This window comes from Erpetoichthys calabaricus, chromosome 17 (assembly GCF_900747795.2).
Source record: "Erpetoichthys calabaricus chromosome 17, fErpCal1.3, whole genome shotgun sequence".
In the NCBI taxonomy this organism is placed as follows: Eukaryota; Metazoa; Chordata; class Cladistia; order Polypteriformes; family Polypteridae; genus Erpetoichthys; species Erpetoichthys calabaricus.
The window spans coordinates 78,171,151-78,191,176 of record NC_041410.2 but is presented as its reverse complement, the minus strand read 5'-3'; the positions used below and the strand labels follow the sequence as shown (position 1 = coordinate 78,191,176).

General features: G+C 39.6%; 1 protein-coding gene across 1 annotated transcript in view; it reads left to right on the top strand.

The window, feature by feature from the left end:
- Positions 1-20,026, top strand: part of fam219b (family with sequence similarity 219 member B) — a 69,206-nt gene that overhangs the window by 25,809 nt on the left and 23,371 nt on the right. The window contains exon 3 of the mRNA XM_028822945.2: positions 14,841-14,925. Coding sequence (XP_028678778.1) covers positions 14,841-14,925 — 85 coding nt within the window. The remainder of the gene's footprint in view (positions 1-14,840; positions 14,926-20,026) is intronic.

Here is a 20,026-nt window from a genome sequence, read left to right as displayed (position 1 = left end):
GGATTGGGAGAATGTCATATGGTCAGATGAAAAAAACTCTACTCGTCATGTTTGGAGGAGAAAGAATGCTGAGTTGCATCCAAAGAACACCATACCTATTGTAAAGCATGGGGGTGGAAACATCATGCTTTATGGCTGTTTTTCTGCAAATGGACCAGGACCACTGATCCGTGTAAAGGAAAGAATGAATGGGGCCATGTATTGTCAGATTTTGAGTGAAAACCTCCTTCCATCAGCATGGGCATTGAAGATGAAACATATCTGGGTCTTTCAGCATGACAATGATCCTAAACACACCGCCCGGGTAACGAAGGAGTGGCATTCGTAAGAAGCATTTCAAGGTCCTGGAGTGGCCTAGCCAGTCTCCAGATCTCAACCCCATAGAAAATCTTTGGAGGAAATTGAAAGTCCGTGTTGCCCAGTGACAGCCCCAAATCTGCATGGCAGAATGGGCCAAAATACCAGCAACAGTGTGTGTGAAAACCTTGTGAAGACTTACAGAAAAACGTTTGACCTCTGTCATTGCCAACAAAGGGTATATAACAAAGTATTGAGATGAACTTTTGTTATTGACCAAATACTTTTTTTCCACCATAATTTGCAAATAAATTCTTCAAAAATCAGACAATGTGATTTTCTGGATTTTTTTTTCTCATTTTGTCTCTCATAGTTGTGGTATACCTATGATGAAAATTACAGGCCTCCCTCATCTTTTTAAGTGGGAGAACTTGCACAATTGGTGGTTGGCTAAATACTTTTTTGTCCCACTGTATGTATATATGCATTGAAATCAATGGAATAATAGCAATCAGTACTTTGCTTTAAGGTTTACAGCTAAGGCTAAATTACTATGTTTAAGGATTAATGTGTCATTGAGCTGATGTGAGAATTGTAGTTGTTATGCAGAGAATATATTTACATTTGTATTTTATTACTTAGGGATTTTTTTTATAACTTTAATTTATTTGTCATTTTTAATGTGCTTGAAAATACTAAAGTACTTTGTCACAGTTCCACCTTCTGCCCTCTAACAATTTTTACACTCAAATTAATTGACAATGGACTTAGTTCTAAATACTTTGCAGCCTTATAAAACTATTTTTTTTTTGAATAGTGAAGTTTATATCCCCACCCTATTGATTTTAGCCAAAGCAAACTTAGTAGAGGTACAACAACTGTCAAATATTCAAACACCTCTGCAATGTGGCATGCTGTAGCATGTGTGTGACTTGAATTAGATTGCCCAACATTGCAGCATTACTTCCCTCCTATTATGCCCTACACTGGCCCTGTACGGACTTGAACTAAATAAGCAGGTTTAAAAATGAATCGACACATTTTTTGTAGAATGTGGAATATTAGAAATACTTTTTGTATTTGATCAGAAAATGTATATTTAATCCATCCATCCATCCATTGTCTCCCGCTTATCCGAGGTCGGGTCGCGGGGGCAGCAGCTTGAGCAGAGATGCCCAGACTTCCCTCTCCCCGGCCACTTCTTCTAGCTCTTCCGGGAGAATCCCAAGGCGTTCCCAGGCCAGTCGAGAGACATAGTCCCTCCAGCGTGTCCTGGGTCTTCCCCGGGGCCTCCTCCCAGTTGGACGTGCCCAGAACACCTCACCAGGGAGGCGTCCAGGAGGCATCCTGATCAGATGCCCGAGCCACCTCATCTGACTCCTCTCGATGCGGAGGAGCAGCGGCTCTACTCTGAGCCCCTCCCGGATGACTGAGCTTCTCACCCTATCTTTAAGGGAAAGCCCAGACACCCTGCGGAGGAAAACTCATTTCAGCCGCTTGTATTCGCGATCTCGTTCTTTCGGTCACTACCCATAGCTCATGACCATAGGTGAGGGTAGGAACATAGATCGACTGGTAAATTGAGAGCTTCGCCTTGCAGCTCAGCTCCTTTTTCACCACGACAGACCGATGCAATGCCCGCATTACTGCGGATGCCGCACCGATCCGCCTGTCGATCTCACGCTCCATTCTTCCCTCACTCGTGAACAAGACCCCGAGATACTTGAACTCCTCCACTTGGGGCAGGATCTCGCTACCAACCCTGAGAGGGCACTCCACCCTTTTCCGGCTGAGGACCATGGTCTCGGATTTGGAGGTGCTGATTCTCATCCCAGCCGCTTCACACTCGGCTGCGAACCGATCCAGAGAGAGCTGAAGATCACGGCCTGATGAAGCAAACAGGACAACATCATCTGCAAAAAGCAGTGACCCAATCCTGAGCCCACCAAACCGGACCCCCTCAACACCCTGGCTGCGCCTAGAAATTCTGTCCATAAAAGTTATGAACAGAATCAGTGACAAAGGGCAGCCCTGGCGCAGTCCAACTCTCACTGGAAACGGGTTCGACTTACTGCCGGCAATGCGGACCAAGCTCTGGCACCGATCGTACAGAGACCGAACAGCCCTTATCAGGGGGGCCGGTACCCCATACTCTCGGAGTACCCCCCACAGGATTCCCCGAGGGACACGGTCGAATGCCTTTTCTAAGTCCACAAAACACATGTAGACTGGTTGGGCAAACTCCCATGCACCCTCCAGGACCCTGCTAAGGGTATAGAGCTGGTCCACTGTTCCGCGACCAGGACGAAAACCACACTGTTCCTCCTGAATCCGAGGCTCGACTATCCGACGGACCCTCCTCTCCAGGACCCCTGAATAGACTTTTCCAGGGAGGCTGAGGAGTGTGATCCCTCTGTAGTTGGAACACACCCTCCGATCCCCCTTCTTAAAGAGGGGGACCACCACCCCGGTCTGCCAATCCAGAGGCACTGTCCCTGATGTCCATGCGATGTTGCAGAGGCGTGTCAGCCAAGACAGTCCTACAACATCCAGAGCCTTGAGGAACTCCGGGCGTATCTCATCCACCCCCGGGGCCCTGCCACCAAGGAGTTTTTTGACCACCTCGGTGACCTCAGTCCCAGAGATGGGGGAGCCCACCTCTGAGTCCCCAGGCTCTGCTTCCTCATTGGAAGGCATGTTAATGGGATTGAGGAGGTCTTCGAAGTATTCCCCCCCACCGACCCACAACGTCCCGAGTCGAGGTCAGCAGCGCACCATCCCCACCATATACAGTGTTGACACTGCACTGCTTCCCCTTCCTGAGACGCCGGATGGTGGACCAGAATCTCCTCGAAGCCGTCCGAAAGTCATTCTCCATGGCCTCCCCAAACTCCTCCCACGCCCGAGTTTTTGCCTCAGCAACCACCAAAGCCGCATTCCGCTTGGCCTGCCGGTACCTATCAGCTGCCTCCGGGGTCCCACAGGACAAAAGGGTCCCGTAGGACTCCTTCTTCAGCTTGACGGCATCCTTCACCGCCGGTGTCCACCAGCGGGTTCGGGGATTGCCGCCACGACAGGCACCGACCACCTTACGGCCACAGCTCCGGTCAGCTGCCTCAACAATAGAGGCACGGAACATGGCCCATTCGGACTCAATGTCCCCCACCTCCCTCGGGATGTGGTCGAAGTTCTGCCGGAGGTGGGAGTTGAATGTTTTCCCCATGTCCCATCCAGGTGTAGCTTCTGCCTTGTGCACAATGCTGCATATTGTTGTAATATAATATTCATTTTCATAAGACAGATGGATTGGTAAGTTTGTTACATAATATTCTGATTAAATATATACTGTGTCTAAGTGGTATTACAGTCAGTTACTTTAAATAAAAAAAAAATCCTAATTTGTAAGGATTCTACACTACTTCGTATACTGTACTAGTAATTATGTTTACATAGTAAATAATGTTACATAAAATATTTTTCATGTATTTTTGCTTTGCTCTCACCCCCATCATAACCTATCATCTACAGGGGAGGAACGAAAGCTTTAGATTTGTCAAAAATTTAGATCTCAGTTTTTCGACAGATTGCGACGTTTTAATGTCTCCTAATACTGAAAACATCAATATCTTGGTGATGAGTGTGTGTCTGTGTGTCACGGTTTCTTGAAAATGGTGTAGAGCTAAAACGCCTGGAATGAAAAATACCAAACTCAAAACTTAAGCCTGTTATGAGATGACAATGTGCTAATCAGTTTTTGACGCAAATCATGCAAGAGACAGGGGTACTCTAGAGGAATCCTCAAATACCATAATTCTGCAATTATGAATTTTTCTCATCAGTTGCTATCATAGTAACCTATTTTATGTTAAGAAAGATCAGCATCAGATCGTTAAATAATTACTGAAATCTTATAGAATAGTTCCGGTAAGTTGGTTCCTAGAGCACAAAGCCTACTGACGCTCACATCTGAATTATTTTCCTAGGTGTCATTTACAACCAATTCTAGTGTAGGGTTGCATGTTATACTGGTACTAAAAATGTACTGAAAACCCCAGTTTTAAAATGGTGCAGTAGCAACATTTCTGTAATTTGTGTACTGGAATTAAACAGTAGTTTTAGAATACTTTTTGCCCAGCTCTTCCTTCTTTGGCTCTCTGACACGCTCTAGACTCTGCAGGGAATAAACACTCCTGCACTGCTTTTGATGCACTAGAGCAGTGTTTCTTAATCACTAATGTTTGTGATGGGTTGCATATCATTTTTGTAGTAAAATTACAGATATTCATGCAAGTGCCAAGTAATATGCCTGCTGCTATTTATTGTACTTTTTTCACAGCAGTATGCAAAATAATGTCATTGGTTCATCACAGAGAGCTCCTGTGGCACAAAAATAATCTTTTTCAATTCCCATCTCACAACAAATTAAATGGCAAGTCTGAGGTGACTGATAGCAAAGGCACGTATTAGAGGACGGAGAGGAGGAACTGAGAGAAAAGCTTGTGAAGTGAAGAGACTATGGTTGTAGATTGAAATGTTAAAATGAAAAGAACAGGTGCAGGACAAGGATGTGATGATTTTTCAAGGTGTTATGAAGAGCGAGTAAATTGGGTGGGGGTATGTATATAGCCTTTTCAGCAGCTCTGTGTACGACTTTATTTTTCTACTTTTAATTTTCTCTTTTTTTATGTATCAGTCCTTTTACCTGCATTATTATCAATGTTTAATATTGTTTTTTGTATCAGTATGCTGCTGCTGGAGAATGTGAATTTCCCCTTAGGATTAATAAAGTATCTATCGATCGATCGATGGATGGATGGTATAATATGGTATTCAATGTATACCATAACAGAGAACGTGCAATGAGACACAGAGGAGTGGCACATTACCACTGAATTTGCATTTTGCATGTAACACTGATCGATCGCAGTGCCAGTGTTACATGCAAAATGCAACTTAAGTGGTAATGTGCCGCCACTCTGTGTCTCATTGCATGTTCTGTGTTATGGTATACATTGAATACAGATCTGAAGCGAAGTGCAAAGAACATTTTGCATTAAGTTTAATATGCCTTATTATGGAAGATTTCCTCCTCATCGGGCTATATGAAACTGGTCTGATTCATGTCCACCAACTGGTATTGTGAAGAACATGCTACTTAGACCACTGAGAACTGTACGAACAAAGGTTGAGATCAACAGTGGATGTTAAGCAAGATGTCAGTGTGTTGAATTAAACATTTCAAAGTGGTCTTAAAAGTCTCCACCAAGATTTATCCATCATCTGTATTAAATACAAACTGTTTTTTAGGAACATTTTTTTTATTTGTTTCTTCATTTGGTTAATTGAATTATTAAATGAACCTATGGAATATTAAACTGTTTGCAGACTTGTATAAATAAATGTATTGTTCATGGTGGAGCTCACTTTAAATCTTTTTTTTTTTTATAAATTGAGACAAGATAAATAAACTATCGATTCATTTTTGTATTACTTCATTCCTAATGCAGCACCATATGTCAATGTACCTTTCATACTATCCTTTCAAAATTTCTCACATCCTCTTGCTGTACCCCAACACTTTCTTTCAGTTTTACTAAATCTTGCACTAAGCATTTCCACTATCAGTGATGCACATCAGGAATCTCTTACCAGTTGTAAATGTAATTGTTTTAGGTTCAAGTCCCCTGTTCTCTATGTGTTAGTGTGTTTTTTCCAGGTGCTCCATTATCCTCCCACAGTTCAAAGATATGCAAGTTAGTTGGATCGGCAATGCAAAACTGACTGTAGTGTATATTTTATAAGTATTCACCCTGCGATGGGCTGGTGTCCTGTTCATGGATTGTTCTTCCTTGCACCCTATGCTTGCTGGGATAGGTACCAGCTTCCCTGCTAAGAATAAGCAGGTTGGTATGGATGGAGTATTGTTTTAACTGTTTGTTTCCCACCTTTCTCTTCTAATAATATTCACATGAAAGTGTGCTTGAAAGGCCATTGTTATTTGTCTTCTTTTGACTCAGCTATCATTTTGATAAAAATTCTCTTCTTTGGTCCTAGTATGGTACTGATTTTTTTATGTGGGCCTACAGATTAAAAAGTTTAGAACCCCATTGCACTAGGGAATTTAAAACGGGACCACTTATTGTAGCACGGCAGTGAGACACTCTGAAGACCCAATGTGGGACAATCCTCCTAAACTACTCCTTCCCCTTCAACATGCTTTGACTCTGTAATGGACAAACCACCATACCTCCAGCAAAACCACAAGACAGCAAATTTTGACATATTGAAGAATTTAAAAGGAAACCATGTGTGACCGGTGGTGAGGTTATGGGGAAGTGCTGTTTCGTACTGGTAAAGAGGTCCGAAAGCTGTATTGATATAGAAGTCAAAATTTTAGTATCAATCCAACACTATCCTAGTGTAAACATATTTTTAAGGTACAGTTCAAAGCCTTGATTTAAGCATTAATGTTTCAGGTCTAAAGAAACTATAGAATGGCAATTTAAAGGAAATGTCTGTTCAGTCATTAACTTGACTGTGTTCAGTGTAAAATCTTTATTATGTGATTAGCCTTCCTGGAGCACTATTGTTTCCTTACTAGTGATCACATTTCCAGATTTTAAATATTTTACTTACATACTGTGGCTTGCTACAATATTATAAACATAGATTGTTGTTTTTGATATTAGTAATAATAAAATAATACATTTTATTTCTATAGCGCCTTTCCTATGCTCATGGCACTTGACAGAGTTTAAGAAAGGATGGCAGGGTATACAGTATATAGCATTGTACTAAACCAGATAAATAAATAAAGAAGATTAAGACATTAAATTCAGAGAAAAAGCCTAACAGACAACATAATTGATGGCATAGCACACACACATACAGGTTACATGAGCAGCTTGACATAGAGGTAAACTGAGAGAAGGGTAATAAAGTCAAGTAGAGCTTAAAGCCTTCCTGAACAGATGAGTTTTGAGTTGTTTTTTGAAAGAATTCATGGAGTCAGCTGATCTAATTAATTTCAGTAGGTCAATCCAGAGTCTGGGCGCTATACAGCTGAAAGCCCTGTCACGCATGAAGTGTAGATTAGTGTGGGGCACAATAAGATTTCCAGAATCAGAGGACCTTAGTGGGCGGACAGGCACATAGTGATGGAGAAGGTCACTGATGTAGTTTGGCGCAAGGTCGTTTAAGGCTTTGTAGGTTATTAGTAGGATTTTATATTCAGTTCTGTAAGACACAGGGAGCCAGTGAAGGCAGAGCAGGATGGGTGTTATGTGCTCGCTGCTGCTGGTCCGTGTAAGGACTCTTGCAGCCAAGTATTGAATAAGCTGGAACTGTGATATAAGATTAGAAGGGGCACCTGCCAGTAGGGAATTACAATAATCGATGCGGGATGTGATAAAAGCATGGATGAGTTTCTCAGTGTTAGAAAAGGAGAGGAAGGAGCAAACACGTGATATGTTACAGAGGTGAAAGTAAGAATGTTTCTTAATGTGATTTATGTGGGCGGAATAAGAAAGGGAGGAATCAAAAATGACACCAAGATTCTTTGCAGTAGAGACAGGTCTGATCAAATCACTGCCAAGATGGACTGAGAAGGAGCTCATTTTATTAAGTTGCACTTTAGTCCCAATTTGCTGGAGTTCAGATTTGTTGCAATTTAATTTTAAAGAGTTCTGTTCCATCCAGGTATTAATTTCATTGAGGTAGGTTCTGAGCTGTTAAAAGTGGAACTTCATCAGAGCTTTAACATTGAAATAGAGTTGTGTATCGTCTGTATAAAAATGATCACCCAGTCCATAGCTACGGATAATATGGCCAAGGGGAAGCATATAAATACAGAAGAGAAGAGGGCCGAGGACAGAGCCCTGAGCCCTGAGGAACTCCTTGTGTGACTGGTGCTGAGCTAGATCTGCTGTTTCCAAGACTAACAAACTCTTACCTGTCAGATAGGATTTGAACCACTAGAGGCAGTGGAGGGCAGTGCCAGAGATACCCAGCATGTTCTCCATTCTTGACAGTAGAATGTCAAGTCTAACAGTGTCAAATGCTGCACTGAGGTCTAACAGAATTAATATGCTGGTTTATCCAGAGTCTGCTGCCATAAACAAATCATTGATTACCCGTAGCAGAGCAGTTTCACAGCTGTGCTGGGCCCTGAAACTAGACTGAAAGGGTTCCATCAGATTATTAGAGGTTAAGTAATTAGTGAGTTGGGAGGCTATAACACGCTCAAGAACTTTTGACAGAAAAGGTAAGTGGGAGATAGGCCGAAAATTTATAAGATTGTCAGCATCAAGACCAGACTTTTTTAACATTGGGGTTACAGAAGCGGTTTTATTATTGTAACAGTCGGGATTATGGCATGAAGGCAGGATTTAAGCAGTGTGGTGGGGATGGGGTCCAGTACACAAGTAGTCGGCCTCAACTTACAAAGCAGGTCATTAACAAACGCAGATGTGACTGGTGAGAAATTAGAGAAGGAGCTGGATGGAGTGGGAAAGCAGGGAAAGATATAGACAGATGATGTATTTATGTTAGTTGAATTATTGAAATCTTTAATTTTGTTAGTGAATAACTTATATTTCCTGTGATAATCATTATTTTGATAACTGTGTACTAGGAGCCTGGTTCTTCCATGAATGCATCATAGACAAAAATGCTTGTACAATCATGTTGTTAGCCTGTGATTAAGCAGACTGTCGTCAGCAAAACACTTCATTGGTTTCTTTTAGTTTTGCCTAAATACTGAGGAGTTTATTGTGGCTCATTCAACAGTACCCTTATGCGTCATCTTTATGCAGTATTTAAATAAATGTACAGTATATCATGGAAAAAAGGAAATAATTGCACTTCAAATTATAAATGTTATTCTTAAATACTCACTGTAGCATACAGTATGTCTAAATATACGCAAAAGAATTGTATTATAATACTGTACATTATTCTGAATTCCTTTTTTTTTGTTATATGCAGATCATCATTATATTTCAAATATGCGATGTTGTATTATATCTTAAGTTTGGAAGTAAATCCCTTCATTTTTTTAATTTACTAAATAAACCAAAAATGATTGTTTTTGAGGCTGTTTTGATTCATAGTGAATTTCCACGTATTTTCTATAATGTTCTAAAAATGAAAATCTAACCCTTAATCGGTAACTCTCCGATTCCTGGATCTGCTATACTGTTATCTATTGCATGTACTGTATTGTTACCTTTACTTTGTTTTTATATTGATCTCTTTTATGCTTAGTTCAAGAAATCACTTCAACATTTTTATTTTTTGTATAGGTCTTTGATTTCAGTGCTCACAGTGAAGATTGTTGCATTGAAAATGTAATAAAAATTCTGTATTGATTTTTCTTTTGATTTTATTTTTTTGGAAATGTTTTAGGGTTAAAGGGTTATATATAACCATATGCAACAAACCTTAATTTGAGGTTTTAGTGTGATTTTTTTTTTTATATATATGTATTTATTTATTCTCTTTGTCGCCTGTCTTTGGATATATTGTATTTGTCCAATTTCTTTCTTGGTTTTTCTTGATCTTGTTTGTGGGTAATGGGACCCTGTCAGAGCAGCAGTATGTGAAAGGCAGAAATGAATAGTATTTTTATCCCTGCCTTGTCAAACTTGCACTTTTTACTTTGTCCAAAGCTCAGGAGAAAATATTAGTTAGAAATTATGTAGATTCATATAACTGAAGGTGAAGAGAATATCTTCTAACAGGAATTGCACCAGAATAAAATCAAGTAAATTGAATGTACTAACAAGTAAAATAAACTATATACCACACAGAGCATCATACTAAATTATTTTGACCATCCATTATTCTTGATTAAAAATGACCTTTTTGACCTAATAGACCATAGTGTAAAATTATTTTGCCTATATGTTTATTCTTCAGATTTTTCATAATTGTTAATGTTTTTAGTTGTTCTTGGTATACAGAGGGGAATGTATGGCACCAAAGTTCATGGTAGACAACCAAGCATGCCATCTAAGATGTGAAATAGTTTTTGACCTTCTGTTACACTACAAAGTAAAATAAGGTAAAAATGAATGATAGCTGTTTGCGAATTCTTGAACAGCAGAATGGTACATGGAAAGAAATGTTTATGTGAAATTAAAAAAAAAAAATCAATTATTCATAAATATTAGCAATTAAAATGCCATAGTTGAAGGAAAACTAAATGCTGAAAATCAAATTTACTTCATTTTGCATTTTATGAGTCTTAACGAGGAAGCTGGCAGAAATGCTGATACTATGACAGTTTTTAAACATAAAATTCCAGGTAGTTTGAACCAACACTAGTTTATATATTATTACATGTTCTTCACAGTGGATAACCCTTATACTTAAGGCCATCCTGACACACCTAGGTAGTAAAAGCTTATATTCGAAAATACTGTTTATAGATAATAGCTTAGTGTTTAAAACTCTTTCAAGTTAATCACAAAGCTCCCAGATTTGGATTTTAGTGTCATTCTCTGAAACTAGGTTTTTGGACTTGTTGATGCTAACGTGCAGATTAACACTGACCCATCCGCTGTACTTCTGTTAAATACAGTCCACCCCATGGGGTCAAGTGCTGAGCGCTATGCTGTAATCCTTTTTCGCCTGTGATTGTGTTGCTTCAGCATTAAACTTGCTATTGACCTTCGTATCATAGATCTGAACACCATCATCAATAAAGCACTTAGAAAGTTTCCAAGTCTTATAGGTACACAGTGGAGTCCATCCTTATAAGGATGCATTTAATTCTGGTGCAACATCTGTTTATTTCAGGACTTCATAGAGTTACGGAGTATGGTAAAGTCTGCTCAGAATATCACTGGTACACTGCTCCCTTGTGTTCAGAACATACATGATACATACTGCCATAATTAAAGCCATCCTCACAGCTCTAGATTCTGGGGAAGTTTTTGTCTTTGAATAATAAGGATTTTAAATGCCAGTCTTAGTGACAATTATACGAGTTGTTTCAATTTACAGGTGTGTCTTTTGATAGTGCTATTAATGTACATTGTTTTCAATGTGTGAAACTTATTATTTCAATGTGTGAACTTATTGTCTTTTTTGTTCTTATAGTCTTGCTGTCAGTAATTTGTGGGAGATGATGAAAGTGAGAATACAGTAATCCCTCGCTATATCGCGCTTCGACTTTCATGGCTTCACTCTATCGCGGATTTTATATGTAAGCATATTTAAATATATATCGCTGATTTTTTGCTGGTTCGCGGATTTCTGCGGACAATGGGTCTTTTAATTTCTGGTACATGCTTCCTCAGTTGGTTTGCCCAGTTGATTTCATACAAGGGACGCTATTGGCAGATCGCTGAGAAGCTACCCAACCAGAGTACGTATTATGTATTTAATTTTATGTAAATAAAACTCCTCAACTATATTGTGAGCACGGGGGCTGTTCGCACCCCTAGAGGATACGGCAGCTCCTCAAAAAACGCTGAAAGATTACCTTCACATTGCTCTCTTCCTTGCTGGGCTTACATATGGCTGCTTTGTCAAGCAATATGCTTCCCGCACTGTGCTTCGCATACTTAAAAGATCAAACAGCATGTATTGATTATTGATTGTTTGCTTTTCTCTCTCTCTCTCTCTCTCTCTCTCTTCTTGCTCTGACATTCTCTGTTCCTGACGGAAGGGATGTGAGCAGGGGGGGCTGTTCGCACACCTAAACTATATGGACGCTCGTCTAAAAATGCTGAAAGATTACCTTCACGTTGCTCCCTTCTGTGCAGCTGCTTTGTCAAGCGACATGCTTCCTGCACGGTGCTTGGCATACTTAAAAGCTCGAAGGGCACATATTGATTTTTGATTGTTTGTTTTTCTCTGTCTGTCTCTGTCTCTCTCTCTCTCTCTCTGACATTCTCTGCTCCTGACGCACACTCCTTTGAAGAGGAAGATATGTTTGCATTCTTTTAATTGTGAGATGGAACTGTCATCTCTGTCTTGTCATGGAGCACAGTTTAAACTTTTGAAAAAGAGACAAATGTTTGTTTGCAGTGTTTGAATAAAGTTCCTGTCACTCTACAACCTCCTGTGTTTCTGTGCAAATCTGTGACCCAAGCATGACAATATAAAAATAACCATATAAACATATGGTTTCTACTTCGCAGATTTTCACCTTTCGCAGGGGGTTCTGGAACGCAACCCCCGCGATCGAGGAGGGATTACTGTATGTACACATGACAAATAGTTTGAAGTTGATTTAGGACTTGTCTTAATTAACTCTTTTAGGGCAGATGTCGACTTTTGTCGACAGGAGGGGTTGAAGGCTAATGTCGACAAAAGTCGACATCCAGGGATAGGGGGCGACAATCAGCTGTTAATGGCGACAAATCTCACTGTCACGTCACAGGCATTCCCTCTGTGCTTGGAGGAATGCTAGACTCGTTGACTTGGCAACTAAACCTTGCGTGTGCGTGAGTTGCGAAATGTAAACAAAGGCAAGATGGCACCGACATGTGAAAAGGCAGCGAAGCAAGTGCAGAAAAGAAAACACTCGGCAGACGATGTTTTGCGCATTATCGCGGAGTCGGACTCTTGATTTTTCAGAATCGGATTTTATTGGCAGTGATCAGGAGATCGAGCAAGAGAGTAAGAAGCAGGCATCAGCTGATCAGACACCAGCCGATGCCGCGCCTGCGGATCTGCTGCCAGTTGAGTGCCTTCGCGCAGCCAATGCATCTATGGCAAGGTTCGCATTGGGATAAATACACAGACATTGATCCGTTGAGAGCCGATCTGGCTACCGGAGTTTACAAGACGGCATGGCTTGCTGTTGGACACGACAGATCACCAGCTGCTGTACTTCAGGCTGCTCTCTCCTGATGCTGCTTTTCAGCTACTGTCAGACGAGACAAACAGGTAGGCAGATATTTTTTTTGAATCGCGGGCTGCATTTGCATCGCATTCTCGTTTTTCAAAGTGGAAACCCACAACGAAAGACGAGATGAAGCGCGCTGTGGCGTTACAAATAGAGATGGGACAGAACTGGTGATATAACTTCAGGGAGCATTGGTCCAAACGTGTTTTGTCCCCTGGTGGCTTAGGTACGTGCTGATGCAAAGTTTTATTCACTTCTGTAATAAACAAGCAAATCCCATGGGGTGAGGCAGGCTATAATGCCATACATAAAGTTCATAAAGTTTCAGAAGATGAAAAGAGATAACAATACGGTTTTCATGCAGGCAGAAAACTTGGTGGCAGTGGCATGGCACGATGGCAAATGGGTGACTTGTCTCTCTACAGTACACACTAACAATATTTGTGAGAAAGTGCAGCAACAGACAATTGAAAAATAGGCACCAAAGCAACACATATTGTAAGGAGTGCAATGTGGCAATGACTGAAATTGGCTGCTTTGAGCGAGATCAGACTTTGCTGTGTAAAATGTATGTGATATGTATGTGAAATCATAGAGTATGCAGGCTCATACAACATGCAAGACAGTAACATTTGTCAAAAGTAAATATTTTTTGTTGATTTGATATGTTAAACAATTGCTTTGTGTTCTTTTTTAAAAAATGTTAGTTTTTGGAAAAATATTCAGCCCTGGGAGAAAAGAAACAAAAAAAAAATTAGCCCTAAAAGAGTTAAAGTATAGCAAATTGATATAACTCATAATAAAGGGTTTATAGTTTGTGCAACTTGTAATTCAATATGAGACACTAAAGTAAAGAAGACTGATAAAGAATACTGTCAAAACAGAGTAACTAAACTATTAAGCCTACTTACTGTCTCTACAGTAACACTTGGTGCCAAACCTGAACATAATTTTCTGTTGCCAGCTTTCATCTTTTATACCCACTTTTCCAGTACATGGTTGTTCTAGCATCAGATTTAGTTCACTTTATCATTGGTTCGTCTACCATTTGAAATGTTTAAGAGGACGTGTTTGATTTGTAACACTCACAGTTTCTCAGACTGACTCAAAAATTGAGCAGTTAACAAAGGTTTGCTTTGATAGGCATAAGTGATTTTTGAACACAATGAAGAAATAATGAGATGCTGAAGATCACATTCTAAGCAGTCTTTTAGTAAGTAACTACCATTTTACATTGAACTTTATGTTAAAAGAGCAATTTTAAATTCTTTTCTCCTGTGTGTATTTGGAATAGACACTGTGCTGTATGACTGTACTGTAAGTTATTTATCAATGTTTTTTTGTCTAATGGTATACAAATAAATATAAAGTACAGCAGACTTGAATATGAATATGAAGATAATGAATGCTACCAAAGAAGGGCCTAATATTTCTGTGTCATTTCCACTTGTGCATTCATTTGCTTGGATTAGTTACATAATCCAAACATTTCATATTGAAATAACTAAGCAAAGTCCTAACAAATAGGAACTCTCTTAAATTTTATGTATAAAATGTACAAATTCTAGGCAAATACCTATAAAATATGAACAAAACTTTTGGAGTGTTTCAAATTTAACACTATACAGTATCTTAGAGAGTCTTATTTACACATTTTAAAATTTAACTTTTCTTGTGTTTTTAGAAAAGCACAGAGACACTGCAAGGAACGCTCTGAGGAAAAAGGGAATAGGCGGTTCAGTTCAGCATCCTAAGCCTAGTGTGATAAGGTCAGTACAATTCAAATTATTCAAGCTATACTGAAATGCCTCGGGGAAGATATTAAATCCAGTGACACATAGTATACAAATGGATAATAGTAAAAATGTAATAAAGTGAATTATTAGGGTGATGTACCATGCCATAATGCATATTAATGTTGCATCTTTGTTCTCTATTTTTTCATATCTTTATAATTTTGTCCTGTGCAGAAAAAGATACCAGACATAGTTAATATACAGATGGAAAGTTTCTGAATGCTGTGTTTGCTCTTAAATCCATAAGTACTTTTAAATAGTTTGTAGTCTCTTTTTAGTTTATTGTTACCAGAACAGAGTATGATAGGTTACCTTGAATCCAGCATGTCTTGATTTAGTTTGATCTGTATGTTTTGTATTTTTTATATATATATTGAGGGTGCTGTTGCCCCGTGAAACCCAACAGACAGATGCAGACACAGGTTTAAAAGCACCCAGAAGTATTTTAATTTTCTTCTTTAAAGTGCCCCAAAGCACCTCCACCACCATAAACAAGTAATAACTATAATAATTACACACTACTAAACACAATAATTCTCCTCCTCTCCTCCCAGCAGCTCCGTCACACTCCCTCCCAACTCCAGCTCGCTTGCTGGGTCTCCACCAGTCCTTTATATAGTCCTTGACCCGGAAGTGCCTCTCCTCTTCTGTTCACGTGACTTGTCAGCACTTCCGGGTCAGATGGAGTATCACATTTTTCTTCAGCCCAGAAGTACTTCTGTCCTTCTGTCCCTATGACTTGGGAGTACGTCCGGACTATATTGGAAACCGAAATCCCTTTGTCCTTTGACAGCTCCTCATGCTGGCACCCACGGCACCCAACAGGGCTGTGTATCCAAGCTCCATGTCCCATCATGCCCTGCGGGAATCCGGGGTACCACTGCTCTCCATGGAAGCTGCCATCTAGCGTCTTGGGGGAAAGCAGTGTTGGCAAGTCGCCGGTTGAGCTGGCAGCCGTCCATCACTATATATATATATATATATATATATATATATATATATATATATATATATATATATATATATATATAGTATGTGTGTGTGAGAGAATATGTGTGTATGTGTATAGAGACCTATCAAGATCTGATGTTCATTTAAACCATATCTGTTGATAAAGGTGATATAATATGAGAAGCATTATGCCACATTGTATCATTTAAATAAACAATAGTGCAAATTTTTCATGTGGGAAAAGTCAATAGACCCTGAATTTATCACTGCTTCAAACACCTAAAATTAGATTCTGGTGCACCAGATGAGGTACAAATAATTGGAACATTATTAGAGAGGTTTAGTTTAGTTTTGTTTGCCTAAGAGGTTGGAAGGGATTTTAAAAGATCTCCAAACAATATGGAGCAAACGATTCCTCTGTCTGGAAGATGTTTAGGTTTAGGTTTCTTTATTTAGTCATATTTACACAAGAAAACATGAAATTTGCCTTCTCAGTTGCATCTAATAACAGGTAACAGACAGAATGAAATAAAACAGACAAATAGAAATAAGAAAGGTTAAGGTGAGGCAATTAGATAATACATATTTACACCAAAAAAAAAAAAAAAGGTTACAGGATATATATCAAAACCTTAAACATTATCTCCGATATTTCTTATTGAAAAGTCGTATGGCACTAGGAAGAAAGGAGTTTCTGGAGCAATTTGTGTGGGTTTTCAAAGCAACTATCCTTCCTGATTTACTGAAGTTTAGTTCTACTTCTACTTTAGTTCTACTTCACTTTTATGAGTGAAGAAGATTTTAAACTACCAACTCGTCCAGGTCAAACTGTCCCTTTAAGTTCATCTCAAGAGCTGAACTTAAGATGTTGAAAGATGTCTCTAAGAATCCCCAAAGTTCATCATGAGAGCTACAGGTAGTTCTTGTCACTGTTGATGTGAAAGTGCATAAGTCCACCTTTACAAATTAGATCTACATGGACATTGTGCTAGCAGGAATCCTTTACTGCTTATAAAGAACATCCATCCATCCATTTTCCAACCCGTTGAATCCGAACTTATAAAGAACATTGGGACAAATCTAAAGTTTGCCTATGAACACCGAGGCAAACACTAGGCCCTCTGGAACAGTGTTCTTTGAACAGATGAGGTGAATAGTTATTTGAACACAGTACTAGAAAACCTTTTGGTATAAACTAAACATGGCATTTGATGTGAAATGGCCGATACCAGCTGTAAGTCATGGTGATGGAAATGTTATGGTTTGCGGCTGATTTGCTGTATTAGGGCCTTGGTAGCTCATAATCACAGAATCCACTATAAATTCTTCATTGTAACAGAAGGTACTTGAGAATAATGTAAAGTCATCTATCAGAAGATTGAAATTCTACTGAACGTGTACCTTGCAACATCACATAGATCCTAAACATACCAGAAACTCCAACAAGGAATGGCTGCAAAGAAAGAAATGGAAAGCTCTGGAATGACCAAGTCAATGCCTGGATTTGAATCGCAGTTAGTTGCTGTGGGGGAAACTCTGCACACAGTACACCCCCTGAAACATGTAGCTGAAAGAATTCTACATGGAGGAGTAGGAGAAACCTTCTCCTAGTTAAAGTCAGAGATTGATAGGTAGTTCTAGGAAACACCTGCATGAGGTTGTTTCTGCCGAAGGGAACAGTATTCACTATTTGAGCCAAGGGTGTGCTTACTTTTTTTAACAGAAATTTTCTTTGAATAATTATTGCAAAGGCAAATTTTCACCCCCCCCCCCCCCCCCCATTATGTGACCTATATCTAGCATATGTTAACAAAGAATAAAAAACATTTAATGAAGTGTACTTACTTTTTCACATTATTGTATGTGGGTGAGATATTAATACAGTCATACAGTAATCCCTCGCTATATCGCGCTTCGCCTTTCGCGGCTTCACTCCATCGCGGATTTTATATGCAAGCATATTTAAATATATATCGCGGATTTTTCGCTGCTTCGCGGGTTTCTGTGGACAATGGGTCTTTTAATTTCTGGTACATGCTTCCTCAGTTGGTTTGCCCAGTTGATTTCATACAAGGGACGCTATTGGCAGATGGCTGAGAAGCTACCCAGCTTACTTTTCTCTTTCTTTTGCGCTGACTTTCTCTGATCCTGACGTAGGGGGATTGAGCAGGAGGGCTGTTCGCACACCTAGACGATACGGACGCTCGTCTAAAAATGCTGAAAGATTATCTTCACGTTGTGATCTTTTGTGCAGCTGCTTCGTGAAACGACATGCTGCACAGAGCTTCGCATACTTAAAAGCTCGAAGGGCACGTATTGATTTTTGATTGAAAAACAAACTCTGTCTCACTTTGTCTGCTCCTGACGGAGGAGGTGTGAGCTGCCACCTTCAACAGCTTTGTGCCGCGGTGCTTCACATACTTAAAAGAAAAACAGCCCTATTGATCTGTTTGCTTTTCTCTCTATCTCTGTGACAGTCACTGCTCCTGACAAGCACTCCTTTGAAGAGGAAGATATATTTGCATTCTTTTAATTGTGAGACGGAACTGTCATCTCTGTCTTGTCATGGAGCACAGTTTAAACTGTGGAAAAAGAGACAAATGTTTGTTTGCAGTGTTTGAATAAAGTTCATGTCTCTCTACAACCTCCTGTGTTTCTGCGCAAATCTGTGACCCAAGCATGACAATATAAAAATAACCATATAAACATATGGTTTCTACTTCGCGGATTTTCTTATTTCGCGGGTGGCTCTGGAACGCAACCCCCGCGATGGAGGAGGGATTACTGTACACCAATTTTTGGGTGACTGAGTTGAGGCCTTTTGTACTTAATACAGGAGCCATAGTAAACTAATAAGGTAGTAATGTTCTTGAAATTATCAAAACCAGCCAGTACGTTTTTCATGTAATTCAGGCATGTGATTCCTGGGTTGCCTGCACCTGGCATACTCCCGTTGAATCCGGGGTATCAATAGTCATGACCGAAGATAGAATGGGCAATGAAGGCACAACAGCATGAGATGGTGCAAAGTGCTTTTATTTTCGCACATTGCTCAAACAACAAAGTGCAGTGCTGGTTTCTTTAAATAAGAAATTCATAAAACAGTGTACTAGTGAGGGTTAAATTTCAAGTAAATAATCCAAACTCTTAAATTCCACATTTAAACAAGTCGGAAACAGTCCCCTTAAAACCAACCAAGAGCTTTGATGCCACCTTCTTATCCCATTTCGCTGCTGCTTACCCTTACAGTATAGTCAACAATCAGAGATGCGCTCTGACAAGCTCAGTCAGCCTTTTCTGTTCAGCTCGTGTTCCTGTTGCTATCCCTCAGTGTTCAAGCCCTGCTCCCTTCTCCCTGTACTGTCTCTTGGCATCCACAGGAATCTCTCGGAGAAAGCTGATCACTCCGGCTACACTGAATGCTCTGCATGAGCGACCCTACCCTATGAGCACCATTTGCTTGTTCTACTCTGTATGTCACCTGCGACTGCTTTCTTTGTATATATTTTTGTTAACAATGTCTTAAAAAATTACCTCCTTAGGGAACTGGTGTCCCATTCTGCTGACTTTCTGATTACTCACTTTGACACATTGCCCTTTTTTAGCACACAAGTCTTTGTGCAAATCACCTTCTGGCTTTTCAGTTGAGTCCACATAATCCACATTGTAAATTTTAGGCCATAATGCTACAATCCTTAACTCTTCACCAGAACTGAAAATGAATGACATGCTTAATTGAAATAAAAGTATAGTCCTATCTGCCTTGCTTTGTTGCTGTTCAGGTTACTGAACCTAAATATGTCTTAATGAAGGAGACAACCAAGCCATCCCACAATAAAACTTTTTTTGACATATTGTATGCATTAATCTGTGTATTCAAAACATGTTTCTAGTGTGCTTCATTTAAAAGAGTCCATAATTTGATAACGGTTGTGGTTAATTTTCACTTTCCTTATTGCTATTGGTTTACTTGACTGAAGACTGAATTAACATTTTGGGTTGTTGAAATTTTGCTTGTGTAGTTTTTTAGATTGTGCAAGTTATGACAATGTAATCTGAATTTTTATTTTTTTTAACCTATATTTGATACTGTGTTTGTAATTGTTGAATACAGGAAAAGGTA